Source organism: Sabethes cyaneus, chromosome 2 (assembly GCF_943734655.1).
Source record: "Sabethes cyaneus chromosome 2, idSabCyanKW18_F2, whole genome shotgun sequence".
NCBI lineage: Eukaryota > Metazoa > Arthropoda > Insecta > Diptera > Culicidae > Sabethes > Sabethes cyaneus.
Window position 1 is genome coordinate 149,903,149 of NC_071354.1, and position 19,293 is coordinate 149,922,441.

At 38.0% G+C, this 19,293-nt stretch overlaps 1 protein-coding gene across 2 annotated transcripts in view; it reads left to right on the forward strand.

The window, feature by feature from the left end:
• LOC128738577 (phosphatase and actin regulator 4) overlaps positions 1-17,662 on the forward strand; it is a 214,853-nt gene extending 197,191 nt beyond the window's left edge. For both annotated transcript variants that reach the window (XM_053833823.1, XM_053833824.1), the window contains exons 10-14: positions 3,072-3,312; positions 3,855-3,884; positions 11,928-12,274; positions 12,344-12,620; positions 12,720-17,662. In XM_053833823.1, the coding sequence (XP_053689798.1) occupies positions 3,072-3,312; positions 3,855-3,884; positions 11,928-12,274; positions 12,344-12,620; positions 12,720-12,735 (911 nt within the window). In that variant the 3' untranslated portion in view covers positions 12,736-17,662. The remainder of the gene's footprint in view (positions 1-3,071; positions 3,313-3,854; positions 3,885-11,927; positions 12,275-12,343; positions 12,621-12,719) is intronic.
• Positions 17,663-19,293: the final 1,631 nt, after the last annotated feature.

Consider the following 19,293-nt stretch of genomic DNA (forward strand, 5'->3'; position numbering starts at 1 on the left):
ACCCGGGTTCAAATCCCAACCCCGCAGAAGTCACGAATGACCCAAGCTGTTAAAGTGACTATAATCTATCAAAAAAAAAGTATGGTGTTTGCCCACGACACGCGTCTTTTTCTAGCATTTTTTGTCAATTCAAGCTCATTTTACTCTAGTTTATAGGATCTAAAAAGATAAAAAAAGTCAATTTCTCTGGATTTCTCTGAAATAACATTAACAGGTACGCTATTGAATACCATGCCAAACCCAACGTAAAGAGAGACATAATCGAAAGAATTTCGTTTCTACCACTTTTTAGTTAATGCATTTTTTGAACTTTCACTTCTACTTTGTGCTAAAAGCATTAACACTCCTACACTCATTTTCGAGTTCTATACAGACAATTGATTTCACATGAAAGAAATTTTACTCATGTCTAACTAAGTTTTTTTACACCCTGTTTTTTAAACTTCTTAGCTTAAGGTAAGAACAACTTAACACTGACTGTTTTTTTAAGATTTCAAAATTGTCGGAGGTGACAAAAACATTCAAAATAATTTGCAACGCCCTTATAAAACTTCTTAAAACCGATCTACGCAAATGCCTTTATGATGGCACTGAAGCATTTTTCCGTATTGTGAAACTCGTGCTTATGTGCTCTTACTTTCTCACACGCGCGTGCTCGTTCTAACGAAGACGCTGGCATGAGGATCATTTTCGGACTCTCTTATTTTTTCATAAACTGTGACCCTCGTTAAATACACAATCATCAACTACACTAGCTAGCTATCCACTACGATCTTTGCTCTCACTCGTCATTGCAACCCGAGCAGTTAATACCGATCGCACGTGAGGCCCGCACTCTTACTCGAGTGTGTAAGCGAGGGCGTAAGATGAAGGAGGAAGGAAGAAATAAAGCAAAGGCTGTAGTCATAGATCCTAGTGTGCTGCTTCTGTTCGCGGGGGTTTGGCAGCTCTCCAGCTGTTGGTTTCGTGAGCCGGCTGTGTAGAAAGACGCTACGAAGTTTTGAGCTCGCAAGTGTGCAGGTAGCAGAATGTATGCACATAGCACCCGCGGTTGTGTATCATACGCTTGAGTCAGTGGAGTAAGCTTTGAACGCTGTACTTCTCATGCTCGCGTAAGAGTGAGCATCATTTGCTTCTAGTTTGATTTGCAACTTTGCATTTTTTGTAGAGCCTTTGTTGCTAGAATTTACGTCCCTCAATAAAAATAATAACAATAAAAATATAGCTTTTTCATCATAGCAACAAATGAGTTTGGGCCAGCTATAAAAGACAATCTTATTTTTACAGCCATTGTTGTTAACAAAGCTCAAAAGTTATAGCAGGCTTTGCCAAGCTACTACCAAGAAAACAAAAAAAAAGTTTATTCAAATACGTTGTGTAGTTTCTGAGAAAGAGGTACATAAAGTTTGAAAATTGTGTTTTTACAGGAGCGGCATTTTATTCTTTCGAGGTTGTTCCACACCGCACTGGAATGCCTTTGTGTATGATCGTTTTTCGGCCACTTCCCGTGGTCGGATCATTACAAAATTAGTATCAAAATAAGCGGAAAAGACTGCAGAATCAAAATTTGAAATAAAAAAATAACGATTTTTCAAAAAATTTAGTCGTCTACGTCCCCTTAATTAGTATTTGGTTGATAATTTGTAAGTCAAGTACTGAAAAAGCAATGAAATATTATTTAATTTATATTATTAATATGAAGGTATATTCCGGTTGCTATACCAAATTTATTAGCCAGCTAGTTTGAGACTTTTTGCAGTGTTGTCGCAGTCAATCGCGATAATAGTAGCTGGGAAGTCTCACTTCACCGGCCATACTCAACCGATTTGATTGTCCGTCTACGTCTTATTTGTTTCGGTGCCAAATGTCCTTACTGGAATACGCTTTATATACATAAGGCTTAAAAAATATTGGCCTGTTCTGTTATGAACCATGAAGAATGATTTCGAAATCAAAGTTGCTAGTTTTCTTTAAACTTTCATGAACGTTGTGTTTTTAGTTTGGAAGTTATGTCCAGGATAGTGATTGCAATGTCAATAACTGTTTATTTCGGTGATATCTCATTGAGTGAAAATCACACATAATTGAATAGATTACAAACCAAATATTTTGTTGAATTATAGGTACATTCGGAAAGCATAGCATTGCGTCTGCTTTGTACATCGCAGCACAAATCGTTCCCAGAAAATAAACTAGATTAATGATCTTAAATCAAAATATACCAATTCCTGCATATTAATGATTGCACATTTCTGATTAACGCTGCCGCTAGTTCACCTCTTTAGCCGGCCTCCCACGCTTCAGTAGTTAACCTTTTACTTAGTTCGCAAATTCCGCCGCCATCGTGAGTCGGGCGATCCCGACTACTGTGGCGGGTGCTTCGATTTATAAATAACAAGCTTATTGCGAAAAAGTGATAATAATAGCGAAACATTCCTACCAGACTAACAACCAAAACATCCGACAGATAGCTTACCCAAACACTTGCTTTTGCGGCACACACTCGCGAATCACCGTGAAGCGCTCTTCCTTTTGTACGTACCCTCCGTGCAAGCTGTGATCCATTGAGCCGGCTAGCTGGAGGATTCCATTCAACTGTTGAATGAATGGCGGACCGCTAGTGTAAACATCATAAATTTTCGCCTAGAAATCACTCGCTCGATTGGACGATCATGGTTCGAAACATAGCTACATATGTTGTCACTATCGATGCCAGTATTTAGCTTACGCTTTGCATGCGTACAGTATGAAATGTGTGTCCTATCCGGAACGACAATGCTACACGCACATAAAGTTGTGAAAAAATCAGATCAGACGTAACAGAAAATATGAACTAAAAAACCTGGTGAACTACACACGACGACAGGGATCTGTTGCGTATTATTTGTTTATATCGATGAAGTCCATCTGGAAGGAGACCAGCTGGAGTGAAATTCTGGGGATGTCGAGTTGTTAATAATATTTTTTAATCCTGATTTATAGGAGATTGCATACTTACCAATTGTGGCCAGTTTATGAAAATGCTTCTTTAACGAAATTACTGATCTTTCGCCTTCACTTTCCCCTCACAGATCATGAGAACAATGATCACGAGGAGCTCGATTCGGACGAGGAGTACATGTACACAATGTCGCAACCAAATCCCGCCATCGACACGAACCGTATCGACGAGATCCCCGCAAAGGAACCCAAATTCAACGCAGTGCCATTGAAATCAGCTTTAAAGAAGAAGGGTTCGAACCCGGGAACGCCGACGCAGGATAACCGGACGCTCACCGTGCGCTACGACAACAATCCGACCGCGACGATCAAGTAAGTGCCGTTCATGATCTTCTAGTGCTTTTATGATGCAGTAAATCACAGTGTAAACGGTTAATAACACCCATTGCGTTGAGCAGTTCTTATTTTGTGTGAGAGAAGTTGTCGAATCGTTATTCCTCACTCATCTCCCTACCATGAAGCCATCGTGATACGATATCCTGTTTAAATTGGTTATCTTTGAGCAATGAAAATGTTAGTTATTCATTTTTTTTTAATAATGCTGCTCAACTATTGCTATCCTTTACCTACAACTGAATTTGCTCGAACTCTGTGTCTGTCTAGTTCAATCCTTGTATTTTAGTAGCAATGCCAGCTGGGCTTTAATTGGTATACTTTTTCGTGTTTACGTTTTCCGTATCTGTTAAGTTTTAATCTTTTATCCTAATAGAATCCTATTTTTCCCAAACCTATCGTCGCTAGAGTGTACAGTGTCGAAACTATCGAATCGAAACTTGTGCAGTTTCGGTATTAAAAATACAAACATAGCAACACTTAATCAATGATTTTTCTATCCACTTTATTGTACATTTTAGGCCAGTTTTACGACCACGGATTAGAATATGGTAATTCATCTTATTAGTGCCGTTTATCGAACATGTTGAGTTTCTGTTTTTCTGTTCTGTTCTTCTTCTTCTGTTTGCTGTCAACACACATTTCTTCCCTTCACTGTCGATTACGTTGCTCTTCAACTGTATCCTATCTTTGTACATAAAACATCTAGGGTGACACAGAAAGTGTTTTAATGTATCTTTTTATAGCATGGTTAGTTGAACAAAAAAATAATAGAATTTTAACTTATATGTGCCAAACATAAACAAAGTGTAATTGCTGTTTGTTAGTGAAATAACAATTAGTTTTTAATGCCGTGGAACCAGTTATTGAGAACATCCTAAACTCTACGTTTAGTTTAAAAATGTGTCACCCTAAAACACACTTTATGAATAGCTATTACATTAGTATTTAGTTTGCTTGGATGTTTTTAACCCTCTATATATATGTTTGATTTTCTATTCCTTGAGTACATTTTAGTTTAGATACTTTATGCCCCAGTTCTCCACTTCAGCATTTTTCTACATTCAGAGCTATAAAAGGTTTATTAAAAATAGGCTCTGAACTTGTCTATATTACTAAAATATAGAGTATGCGAATATCGAAGCTGGAGCCAGTTTATCGCTATCTGTTGGATCATTTAACTATTCACTGGAACTAGCATGATTCTTTTATCGTAGCATCGTTTGTCGATCTGAGCGAGTTTCGAAACTTGTGGGAACGAGCCGTGCCTGTGCTTGCATTCCACTCCACGACAGTTGTGATTTTCGCTGATAAATGTATTGAAAGAAGGCAGCATCACTAGACTAGGGCGACAGAAGCCTTAGAGTTGTTTTTAATTATATTGAAACGCAAGAGTATTAAATGCTAATCCATATTTTTGTGGATCGGCGTTGTATTTTTTACGAAACCTTTAACATAACTGACGAAACTACGAAGATTATAGACTACATTAGCGATACCAGTCTGGTTGACGGAGATACAATAGACAACCACTAGCGAAAACTATTTGTTCACAAACAACAACGACTAAGGTACGACCAAGTAATTTTGCTGCACAAAATTGTTCGTCGCTCAGATCACGCATGGCCGATTACGATTGCAATTTATTCCAGATGATAATACTAGATCTGCGATAGAAAGCTCGTACAAAAAAAGGAAAGCTACTTAATTGTCCGAGGTGAACTTTTTTTTATTCGTCAACGTAGTCTCGTACATTTCGTCCAACGTTGCTGCCGTTTGTTGATTCTTTCCAAATAATGAAAAAGTCTGCAAAATGAGCAACTGTTTCTGCAATCATCTTCTCGTTTGAGTAAACCTTCTTCCTGTTAACCATTTCTTCATACTGACGGACAACCAATTCAATCCAAAGCTTGAGAATATGGGGCACGTGAAAAAAATGGAATTGTAATTCCATCACTTTTCCTAGGTAAAAATCGAAAAGCTGTAATTTTAGGAAGAGACTTTTATCCCTTCTTCATTATTTTTTGTAAGATTGAAGACAATTACCATTGATTGATTTCTACATAATATCACTAAAAATCTAAATTTGAAGTACTAGCTTCCAGGATGAATATTGTGCCTTCCGGCAGCTTTTACTGATACGTACTAGGTATCAAGAAATGGAGAAAGCTTATTCGCAAAGCTTAAACGACATTGCTATTCACACTGTTTCGCAATACAGGGTAAACCAGGAAGCGTATATTTTAAACTCCAAGCAAAGCCATCTGTATAAATCCTACAACCTACAACACACTCCTTAAGATTGTAAAGGCCCTTTCCGAACCAACTGCTGTGCATACTACAGCTGTACCAGTCAGCCCGACTACAGTCGCACAGCTTTGAAAACCTAAACCCGCACGAATGCCAGAGAAGAAGTATTATTAGCATCATAATGGAATAATTTATCATTCTTACGGGTATATGTATGTACCTCTCACGTGCAGTGTACCATCAAATAATAGACGACTGTATACCAGATTAACAACAGTCATGGTACTGCAATTATACACTGCCAAGGGTCTGCAGATGCCAACAAGTTTTGCGCTGCCTCAATTGCAGGTAACATAGGTAAAAGTGTATAACGAAATCACTTTTACGTGAAAAATAATTATTATTTGTTTTTGAGCTTTTGCTTAGGATTCTGGATTCAATACTAGAAAAAGTAACGTAACTGTTGTAGTATAAGTAAGTGCCAAACGCGAATCAAACATTACTATATGTATTAAATTAGAATCATTCTTTTATGCCGTTGAAGATCATTGTTAATATCAGATAACGTACTTTATTATCCAACAAAAGCAGTTTATTGTTAGCTCCTATTCATTGAAATAACCACTTCCTCTCATACACTTTTGCGTTCGCAAGAATAATCGCGTACTGGTGAATTGGCTTACTGTCATCTTTATGAGCACTGGTAAAGGATACTACTTCTCCATTTTACAGCGTCATTCACGTACGCTAGAAACAATAACTAACCAAAAGTCAAATAAACCACCGCGCTACGGTTCCATTGCCGATTATGGAAAAGTTTTATTCGTTCATCATGGTTTCACATTGGTTTGTGTCTTGCGTTTTGAAAGCAATCGGGTTCAGTTAGGAGACTTCATTGGCAATATATTTTAAAATTTATAATTTTCGCATAGCATAGCATAGCATAGTTTGACCGCCTGTGAGTTGCCCGCAATTGATCTAGATCTGCAGAAATTGAACACAGAACCATCTGAATGATGCTTGGGAGTAGCAGATCATTCTCAGTATGCATTTTCTGGTGATCTAATTCTTTGTGATGATCAATAGCAAAGCTTGCCACGCACATGCAGGTCAATTTTGGAGGGAAAGGAATGCTAGTCCGACACTTGCTGCTACTAGATAGCGAGGAATCCTCTGCATCATCCACAAGTGTCACAGGAAGGAGTTGTTGTTAGTAGAAAGGAATTGATCTGGATCCACCGAGGCAGGTGGTGCGATCACTGTCATTTGAGCTCGCGTACGATTTGAGGACGTTTTTGGTTACGTGACCAACAGGTAGTAGAGATCCGACATACCAATATAAGAAAAAACTACGAGAAATCAGTTTACCGCATCGAAACTTACGTGCTATCAACATATTCGATTCATTCTAAATTGTGCGCGGTTAGTTATTAAATACCGATAGACATTTGTTTCTATGCACGACAACGTGCGACAACGACACGTTTCTGTCCTGGGACAAACGTGTCTATTTGGCAATTAATCAAAAACATTGACTGCGCGAGATACCTTTTAGCATCCTTCGATCATAGAATTGGCTTAAAACTCTGACTACTTTATTGATTGATAATTATATGATAGAAATAACGCGCAATGTTCCTAAGTATCCGATTCCACGATTAAAATGCACGTTTATAAGATTTCAATAAAAGTTCCGGTTTGTAAACGCACCATTGCTAAATGTGCTCAAATGAATTCACAATGGCTTTCTAAAACAACCGCTGTCGGAAAAATGCAACGAGCGAGACGCGAAAGCAAACGATCGTCAATTACCATACGAAACGATTCTCAGTATGTAAGCACCGGTTGTATGAGACTAACCTGGATATTCGGAAATTTTCTTGTAAAGCCAGTAATTAAGAAAATTAGGATCAAAAATACACCTTTTTTATAAATCAAATATAATGGTAGTGGTACTACCATTTGAAAATTTGAAAATTGTTATCGAGAAATATTATGCACATGCGAGATTTACGATGGCTCGAAAACCTCATGCAAACTTAAATTTATTATAGGTACCTGAAATTAAAAATCAGGCACAATGTAGCGTGCCAATATAGTCCTTAAGTTGATAAGCATTTCCTCCTATTAACACTTATATGCAGAGATATAGCATCCTGCACGCGTGTTTTAAAATTTATAATATTCGAAACGACAAATTAGTTGATAATATTTTTGCTCTAAGTGCAAATTTTAGGCGTTTTTTCCATGTGGACATTGTCACTGAGATCAATATTTTAATCTATTGTGATATCGTTCAGGCGTTTTCCTGTATTCCGCTCTTCGTTCTTTGTCGGTGTCGACGTCGAAGTTTTTTTTTCATATTTTTAATAACTTCCAACCACACTGCTCTCTAGACTAGAGCCCGGAACTGCTGGAACTAGCTATGATTCGGTAAGAGGCCTCATTACACTCCTTAAGCCAGTACCAGTCTTATAACTTTTCCTGGCAAGATGCTTCATTGTTGGCGAATGCACATTTAGTATGAAGAACTCATGTGGAGGGGGCTGAGGTTAACCTATCTCAAAATCATTTGACATCGAACGACCTCGATCGATTTTGCTATAATTCGAACACAGGACTACTCGCAGCTGCTTCATCATTGCATTAAGCCACTAAACCCACAATATTTGTGTTTCTGTATGACTGCGTACCAACGAACCTACCAGAACAATCACAACTACAGTACGTGGGGACATAGTACCGGAAAAAATCCATTACGTCACTAATGCCACCTGACGAATGGATTTTGCTCAAAAATGTTCAGTAGGTATAGAATGGGTCTTGACTATTTGAACAACGTTGAAGACTAAAATCTTATATCTGGTTATTATTCTAAGTGGCGATTAAATATTTGAAAACGAATGGTGCTCCAATGCCACCTTGTGGCAAAATTCTGAACCCAATTGTTTGCCACTGCCGTATATATCATTGTGTGGAAGACAATCTAACAATCTTGTGAAAAGACAGCTCCCAACCAACAATATGAGTTTTATTGCACTCTTATTGCGGTTTTATGACCAATTTTAGTCATAAAAGTCATTATAAGAGTATATAAAACCTAGATTGTTACTTTGATTGTAACTATAATGGTTTTGCCAAATAGAGTAAAGAGGGGTAAAACTGCGTTGGGTAAAATGGACTATTCTTGCATTTCGCACAGTATAAAATGGATGGGATTGGATTCTTATGATGTTTTGACAACTTTTGGAAGCTATTTGAGTTCATTTTACGGGCGGCAAAGAAGTTTCTATATTATCTAGAACTCTTTTATCATGATTTTTGGGGATAATAGGTCAAAATTGACCACTTCCCGAAGTCTGCGCAGGATGAAACCATCACCAATCGATTCCCTGCATTTTTTTTACATAGGAATAGGTATTTTGTAAGATTCCAAACCAGCGGCTTCTAATTCTTGCGATTACGAGCTCGTTTTTACCCATTGTGCAGCGTTTTACACACTCACATATCTCTTCTGGAAATGCGGTGAGAAAAATTTGTAAAATATATTTCGATTTTCGATAATTAGATCAAACCCCGTCAAGCACCTAGCGGGGCAAAAGTGCGATTCATGGACGAGGCAAAAATGTATAGGTAATTACATATAGTTTTAGACACTGTATTAGAGATACTAGAAATGGAAGATGCATTGCTGCAGGATACTGTGTTCTCTTCTGTTGGCAGAAGCAAAACAGTGTCCATCCGCTGGTAAAACAAAAAATAAACGTTTGGTAAAGCTTCGATCTGGCGAAGACTGCAGTACACCAACAGAAAATAAAAAAGGTGCAAATTGAGAATATTCCTTACCGAAACATATCGCAGATTGAAGATATTATAGTTTTGTTAGCTATTTCTGTGCCAATTTCATAGATTCAAGTGTCGCACTTTTGCCCCGCTAGTGGAGCAAAAGTGCGATTTGGCACTTTTTCAGAAAAATGAAAAATTTATTTTGCATAAACCTATTAGCCCAGACGATTTATAGTTGAATGTGAAGATATTGAGTTATTGTATCAATATAAAATATATTTTACTGTTGTCCTTCGTTATATCTCATGAAAATTGATAATAACTTCTAACGTCGCACTTATGCCTCGCCCTACTGTATTCAAAATCCATGAAAATGAAACTTTTCTATAATGACGTGATGAAAGTCATATATGGCTCGATTTTCCAGTCGTCTCAGAAGTCGCATATCACTTTCGACCTTGTCGAGTCATTTTGCACGTGGTGCCGATGGGGTTGATAAAAAGAACTGTTGTCGTCGCACTGTCGTCCGGCATCCTTAAGTATCCGTATCCGGCCCACCGTAACCTACCGAATTTTGTCAGATGTACGATGGAAATCTCTCTAAGAAGTACAAGTAGCTCGTGATTCATACACCTCCCCGCTTTCAGTGTGTACTCTGCCTCGTCCGCAGTTGTACCTTTCGCACGAACACGGCAAGTGTGCGTAGCGTATGTGCTCCGTGAGCAGCGTCATGACTTAAAGCTTTAAAGACTTTATGGACTACTGGTCTAAAAAGTGTCTTGCGTCTTGATCGTAGCGCTTTGTTTCCTTTACCCTTCGCACGTGTGTTTCCTTTGCGCATATTCATTTTATGTATTTGGTCTTCGGTTGCTTTTCGGGTGACGCCATTTTTTCCAATTTTCGAAAAATTGACAGCGATAAAACTACAGTGTAAATAATATTGTCAATTTCCACCCTTTCGTACGCGATGAATTATAACCGTCGCGGGCGAAACCGTCGCCAGAATCGTCGCGGGGGCAAATTTCGTTTATTTTGTCAAGTAAATCAATAGCTTTCGTGCTAGACAAGCATAATATATCCTTATAAATTACATACAGCCAAGCAGATTCTTTCTGCGACGATTTCAAGCTATCAAAAAAGTGAGCAGCGCGACTACAATGACTACTGTACGAAATTTGAAGAAGAGTAGTGTCAACTCTAAAACTGAAGAGTCAATAATATCATAGCACATACCCCGCTATTGTGCTGTACTCTAACCACTGGTTGCGAAGTCTCGAACAAAAAACAGAAGGTCATGTTCCGAAAGCGGAATCTGCTTTGGGGCCATCCAGATACCACGTGGACAGAAAAATACCAATTTTCAAAGTTGAATGACACTAAAAACATTAATACTTTCCAAAGTAATACAAATATTCGATGTCTGAGGCTAAAATATTCGAGCTTTGAATGTCGACCATGAATGTGTTCGAAGTTTGAAACAAAACCGAACAGCAGGTTTTTAGTCTTTTTCAATATAAATTAACATTTTATCCTCATTTTTTAAATTTTAGCACGAAAATAATTAAATTGTCAAGCTATTAAATCATTTATGGGAGTAGAATAAGGATGTTTTCGAACATTTTTCTTTGAAGACAGTTTCAGCATAGCTTAAGTGTTCGAAGTTTGAAACAGAACGGTATAATCAATTCAATATTTCTAATTTCTATTGTTTGTATGAAAAAAAAATTGTCCACGTGGACATTTTTCATACCCCCCCCCCCTTCGGTGGACAGGCGTGGACATTTTCATACCCCCCACCTCCCTCTAAACAGTCCACGTGGTATATGGATGGCTCCTTTGTCAACTCCAATGTGGGTCGTTTTACAGAAATCAAACAATCTGCTTGATTTATTGAATTCATTGTTTTGTAAATATAATAATATAAATACAATAAAACATGTGGTACTATAATTTTCCTCAACCTTTTCAGTTTTAGGTTTATTATAGAAAGCTTAAAACTGATTTTCGATACACTCCTTATAACAAATTTCACCAAAATGCATGGGGGTATGTTTAACGTTAATTATCATTATGTTGGTTTCAACGTAAGTTTTTTTTATCAAAACTTCATACAAATTAACTTTTATGTCATACAATATACACCATCCATGATTTTTCCATAGCACTTCAGTTTATACTTTTTTTAATTGAATATCGAATAGTATAGCACTTTATTATTACGTAAATTTTCTACGCAACTACTACAGATCGCATGTTTGTTCTCTGACACTTCAATGTATATATGTTGTCGCTAATACGTTTCGAAATAATCCAGCCGTTTCTTATTATAACTCACCGGAATGTTCATACGTACATACATGCTCATCGTGGATAAGCACAAATCCCAAGCAAGGATCATGAGCGCTTAGCACCAATTTCTCTTTTGAGTTGTTTTGGCCTATATAATCATGTATGATTTTAACTCAACTGTTTCCGACCATAGTATAGCGGAACGAACCGACGGCGTTGAACACAATTAACTAATATTTTCATATATTTTAACAACCTCCCTTCGCTAGTTCGCGACCGATGCGCTTCCAGATTGGCCTACCGAGCACGATGGAGAATAAGGAGAATACGCGACCATTTGTAATCCGCGAGAACGACAACGACGATCAAAACGATGGCCCGATCCGCTACCGGGACGAAGATCCGGATCGGGCCGCTAAGATTGCCCGCAAGGAGAGCCTGTCGATAAAGCTTGCCCTGCGACCCGATCGGCAAGAACTGATCAACCGGAACATTCTGCAGTTGCAATCGGACAACGAAAAGCAGGAATCGAAGGAAGCTATCGGGGCCCGGCTGATTCGACGGCTGTCAATGCGACCTACCGCAGAAGAGCTGGTAGAAAGAAATATTTTGAAAAGTAAGCTACTTCAGTAAAAAAAGTGCCAAGGTTATTTGACTAAAAATCCTATTCGCTATATTTTTTCAGCGCAAAGCCCTGCAGAGGAAAAGAAGCAAAAGGAGGAGAAAAAACGCTACCTGTTGCGGAAACTTAGCTTCCGGCCCACCGTAGACGAATTGAAAGAGAAGAAAATTATTCGATTCAATGATTATATCGAGGTCACGCAAGCGCACGATTACGATCGACGAGCTGACAAACCGTGGACTCGACTTACCCCCAAGGACAAGGCCGCCATACGCAAAGAACTGAATGAATTTAAAAGTTCCGAAATGGCGGTGCACGAAGGCAGTAGACATCTTACCAGGTGCGTATGCTCAAGATTGTTACGCTAATGCTTGAATTTTTTGTCAATATCATAATGTTTTATTTATCTCTTTTTTTTTCTTCTTTGTAATCATTGCAGGTTTCATAGGCCATGACAGATGCAATGCAGGATCAAACAGAGACATTTTGCCGTTCATTATTTTACTATTCTCATTAAGAATTACTACAACAAACATTTGATTGTGTACATATAAGAGAGAAAACAGGATCATTACTGGTCGCTGCAGCGGTCACCACTCGTACCAAACTCATCACTTTAACCACACAAAGCATACACATTGCCCAGAAACCTTGCGAGCATCCAACATTATCAATGGAACGGTGGAGCATATTTTTTAACGGAGATATTTCCAAACATTTCAAAAGACAAAAATTCGTTCCTGTGGAAGAAAGGTAGCTGTTTTCGATTCAAACTTTCGTAACCTTCTGACACATCTAAAGAAAGATATATCTACTGGACGGACTACATTAGCAGCCGACAATTTTTGGACTTTCGAACCTGGATGCCCTCTCCTCCCCTTCCTTTGGAACGCGCATGATATTTTTACAAACCCGAACTGCATCATTCGGAGAGTAGCCGCCGGCAATTGGTTGGATACGTCACACGTGCCGTACAGCGTGTAGCAAACAGACAAGTTTTTTTGTAGCAAACCAAGCTAAAATAGTAAACTATCGATGCAATCGCAACAAGGCAGCAAAAAGTAAGCAAATAAAATGTTTCAATGAGAAATTAAAGAAACCTAAAATATAATAATTGAAAAAAAAAAGAGAATAATAATACTGTGATAATGTTAACGTTATTAGAATGTTACCGAGCAAAAAAACTGAAACCCGAATCGGTAAATCATAGTGATTAGTGGCTAGAATATAATCAGCAGGCAAAGCACTAAAAGCAGGCTTCAGCCATCCGCAAAAACGATGGCCGTTTCGTTGCTGTTGGCTAGGTTGGGTATTATCGTTTGTTTAACAAATTGTAGCAAAAAAAACTGCGACAGTATTACGAGCCATGGTTAACCGCGGTACCACACATTTGACGGTAATCATAATTAGTGTTCGACATCGGAACGAAAATTGAAGTCCGGGTTACGGTCCGGTCCGGTATTAAAAATCGGTCCGAACTTTGTTATTCCGACTATAAAGACTAGTAATGCGGTCCGATTTGGCACTGTTCAGGTTCCGGAACCGGAACAGAGCCAAATCGGACCGGAATAACGTCGGAATAACAAAGTTCGTGCCGATTTTTAACCGGACCGGACTGAACCGGAACCCGGACTTCAATTTTCGTTCCGATGTCGAACACTGATCATAATCAATAGTTTTTTAGTGTGATTGCGTTTAATACGGGTTAATTTTTATGCGATGTGACTGCAACTGCTTCTGCCTGAAAACTATTGTCCAGGTCTACAGAATACTCTTTGCTTATTCAATCAACGTACCGTTTATCCTTTTTGCTAATCCGTTTTGCTCTGATTTAGGGCAGGTATCTCGCACTAGATTCCTTTCTTCCTCCCTGTGTTTCGTACGAATGCATTTGATCATTTCTCGCGTTTGTTGACTTTTGTTTTGGTTGATTTCCGAAAATACAGTGCGGTTTTTTGGCTTGCGTTGCCGATGAAAGTCAGAAAATTACAACTGCTCTCATCCACTATACTGCTATTGGGCCCGACAAGGCCGAGTGAATGAGCTCCAGTACACGATCCTCTGGTTGCCTTATCGCCTCGAATGATTGGCAATATTTAGCTTAGATACAAGACATACACTTCATAGCATCCTTTACGTCCAATTCCAATCTCGTGACCATTTTCTCCTGCCATTTCATCCCATTAGCAGAGATGTGCTCCATGATCCGATGCCAGAGCTCGTGTCTATCATCCTGTACAAAATTCACAACGGGATACTTCGTTTCGGACAACTAGTATAGACCGTTTACTTCAAGACCAATCGCAGCTACTTAGTCATGATTGCCAGCTCCTCACTTCTGAATGGCGAGTAGCGTTTATAATATCGTCTTCAACGCAAATGAAAAGATAACAAAGGGACCTCTTCAACGCATTCTGCTTGCTTTCAAACGATTACTAACCTTAATTTCCTGCATGATCTCCTCCTTAACCGTATCCGTTGTCAGGGCCACACCAGACGACTCCAGACCCAAGCCCAATGGATCCGTATTTCAAAACCTTGAGCAGCCAACTGATCATACATATATTCATAAAGGACTGACAGTGAACGACTATCCATCGAATGCCGGTCAGCTATCGAAACAAGTCAATTTTCCGCTAGGTGGTTCAATCGCTTAGCTGTTTCACGCATCTTTGACTGTTTTCAAATTCTGCATTAAGCCATAAAGGCTTACAGACAAGTGGTTGCTAGAGCCTTTTCCGACACCATTCGTTATGTTTCTCCAAGGCACAAGTGTGCTTTTTGATAGGAACCGGATCGGTGGTAAATACCTACGAATTGCAATATTCCCGCGCATGAAGAACTTTCGTTACTTGTGTCGGAATGACATCTCCGGGTAATCGCATTCCATCAGCTTGGCCGATGTTCCACCATCATGCGCTCCAACACTTCCATCGCCTTAATTTGAATTGCTTTCAAAACTCTTTTGATTTTTCATGGTTTCGGGCAAACAAAGTCGTTTCTATGTAAACATTTCTGGGCCCATAACCTGATAGAAGTAGCTTTCACTCAGGTGCAGTTTGGGTAACCAATTAATAGTGAGATTATTTTATTATAGTCATGACTTACCACTAACAATAATTTAATAGACCAATCTCGAGCGGAAAATTAGGTAAGCGAGGGTCATTGAAGTCATTGTTAACCTATGCTGGGGTATCTGGAGATGCGTCTGCGCCGCCTTCAATAGTATTTTCAACATAGGTCAACAGTTCTGAGTCTTGCCTCATCCACTTAATTGTTTTGTTCTTAAAATTCTTATAATCTTATAAAATCCTAATATCTTTATTATTTTAACTGAGCTGCACCACAAAATGCTTGTTTATCAAAGAATAAATATGGAATTTAATTGATCTTATACTTGTATAGACAATTAAATGCGTCTTTGACCAAGAAAGTAATAAAAATATTATAACCACAAGAGGGAAAAAAACAAGAAAGCATGTTCTTAAGAGGAAATCACATTTCAAATCGTTTACTGTCTGTTCTATCCCACCGATTTTAATCAGAAAAATCAACCAACGGCAACGAAGCGGTATCGTCTGGAGCAGTTTAAGCCAACGAAATTAAAAGTTTGACAGTGGAGATATCACCCGCATTAAATGGTATCTTGTATTATCACAAGAAAAAAATTTGGTCCCGAGTTCTGTTTGGCTTTCGTAGTCTTTCAATTTCAACGGCAGTTCGTGAAATTGATCGATCGAATATTCCCAAACCGAAGGTTTCCTTAAACTGAGGCAACTTACGAACATAATATGCAAACAAAAAAACGTACATAGATATTGTGAGTTTTCTGAAAACAAAAAAAAAGCTTATAAACTGTAATCTGTATTTGTACATATCTTGTGAACAAAAACTACTATGTTGCTAGTGGGAAAAAGAGAGGAAAAAACAACGGATTAGTATGCGAAATAAATTTGAAACCTATAAAATTTTTGGTCCGACAAGCGCGAAAGCCAGACAACACTAAAACGATAAGCAAATATCGCTACTAGCGGATAATAAAACAATAAACGATTTAAAAGAGGAAAATCAAGCGGCCAGATAAGATAAGACCGATGATCGCAACAGTGAGCAAGAAAGAGTTAAAATAAAAACAAACGAAACAACATTTAAGACAAGCAATTAAACCGATCGTATTCTTTTTGATTGGTATAGTTGAAATCAAAAGTAATTACAACGTATAGAGTACCCAGCAGTTAGGTAAGGGAGGGAAGAGTGGACAAAAATAAACTCGGTCGTGCGTCTTTGTGTATATTTTTAGCGAAAATGAATGGAAGAACTAATCAATATCGTTTTGTTCTGTAACGACTGTAGAGCTAGTTTTTTGTCCAATGCATGTTTCATTTGCTCTGCTGATAAAAAAGTAATAAAAATGATGTATAAAATCCTTATAAACAACAATCTACAAATTACTTTTAATTTCGTTTCAATTCACTTCCGCTGTAAGTTTTACGTTTAGTTTATCTGTAGTTTTTAAGCTAGTTAAAGAAGAAGGAACAAATTTCGGTTTCAGTTTTCTGTAGTGCCCCCGACAGGCAAGCGTACCGTATCACACGATGCAGTTTTGTATCTGCTCTAACGGAAAAGTAAAAAGCAGCATTCTGAAATTAAAAACGAGTAATTAAGCAAGCTTCGCGTGTAGCATTGTGAAGCGTTTCATTCGTCTCCTCAGAGTAACCGAAAAGTCGCGTATTGTATCAATTCTAAAACAGTAGGCAATTTGCATGGAAGGTCATAAAGGAGGATCGCATTGGAAATCATAACTACAACTAGACTGTTTCGCTTTTCCGTTGTGTTATTGTGCTAGCCAGGAGAAGCAAATAATAATTACAATTATAATAACAAAACAACAGTGCGAAAGAGAACGAGCGGAAACTACAAATAAGCTGGAACTATTTTGTATAAAGTAACAGGCAACACACAATGTGAACATTCAATTAGTGACGTTTTCGAAATTCACGTGATCATATTATCATATATAGGCAAAAAAACGAGAAAATAAAAATGAAAAAACAAACATAATAAACTCAGTAAACGACGCAAGAAACACGCATAATGCAGTAACGAACAATTGGTAAAAATCATTGTTACGGAACAAATAGTTTGGACAACAAAATAATATAAAATAAACCCTTTTCTCACTGTTTCGGAAAAAACTCAAACAATAGCAGACAACCGAAGACGCAAAAAAACTACCATCATATGGAATTTTTGGATAACTACTTTGAAGATAACCATACACTATGGGGAAAACATAGAAGAGTTTAAAACAAAACAAAACCATAGTGTTTAGGCGTCATGCATATACTATATTGATGAGAAAAAAGAATAAAATCAATAATTGATGAAAAATAAGAAAAAATAATAACAAATAAAAGAAATAATAAATTTAATGATGGCTTGAGATGGTAATATGTCCGAATGTCATACTGTAACGGATGAGTTGATGACAATGCAAAATGGAAATCCCTGGATGAAAACTCAGACTTAAATATTTTTGACAAAAGTGTTTGCCGGCCTGCTCAATGCTTCACTAAATCTGAATCTATTTGCATGAACTGTTGACAACTTCTATTTACCCTCAAACATACTAAGCAGCAAATGGATTGAGTACATCATTGATTGGATTGTTTGTTTATGAAACTGGATGTATCGAGAAGAAAAGGCCCTTAAGCACATCACGGATGAATATAAAATTAGTTTGACCAGTTTAGAGGGAGCCTAGTAAGTCACAAGGGTGGATTTTAGATCTTGGAGTCACGAAGCATATATTGTTGCAAATTGTTGGTGAGGAAACAGGTATGAAATAATCTTGAAATTTGTGTATTTTACATATTTTATTGTAGCTCTTTTAATCAATTGTTATCGAAATATTATATTTTATGCAGGAACAATGAGTGACGAAACTTAAAAAGTTTTGAGGCAGATTAGGATTAAATTTCCTCATTTTTTATTTGACCCTGATTATAAATTAGCAACTTAACTGAGAACTGAGTTTCAAAAACAACTGTTTCAGGTTAATTGCGATGAAATCTATTTCAATTTATGAACGATTTAAGAGCAGTTCGATAAAAAGTCATACTAATCTTGACGTACTAATTTATGACTTTTTACCAATTGTTTTGGTCAGATCATTTTAAAATTGACATCAAAATAAGTGGCAAAGTTTATGCAATTCAAATCTAAAATACACTACATAATGATTTCCTAATCCGATTTGTGGGTGTTATGATCAAAATTTGATCAACTTAAACATGCGTCAATGTTATTCGTTTGATCTTCATTCGTTTTACTCTTCGGAAACTTCCGTGGAATAATCCAACTCCAACTGCCAAGCTACGTACAACGTTATAGCCTCACTGCACGATGGTCTGGAATCCGTGGTTGGAGAATTCACGAAAAAATGAACATTTGAATCGATGAACGTCCCTCATGAACATACACTATTCGCTTCTGTTGCCGATGATGCATTTATCGGCATTTGACTTTATCACGAATATAGCTCATCATGAACATCGCAAGTTCGCTCAAAAATTGAATATTGGACTTTGAACGCGGCCAATTTAATGGATATAATCGGTTGTATAACATTTCGCCGAAGACCATATCGCGGAGTACCGTTTCGCGGAATACCATTTTGCGGAAAACATTTTCGCGGAAAGTACTATTTCGCGGAATGTACCAAAACGCCGAAAACCCTTTCGCGGAAAGGACTATTCCGCGGAAAACCGTTTGGCGGAAAGAAACATTTCGCGGAAAACCATTTGGCGGAAAATATTGTTTCACGGAAAACCATGTTAGTAGCAAACGTTGCCTAGATGATTCAGGGCGAGCCGGCGGCAGGCAACGGCGAGTGTTCGCCGGTGACCCGCCGTCGGAAGCGCCGGCCACTGCGGGGGGCAGCCCCCCTGCAGAGATCACATCTGTTTAGGTCTATTCGTTTTCCTAGGTCTACTGACCTCTAGTTAGTTTTC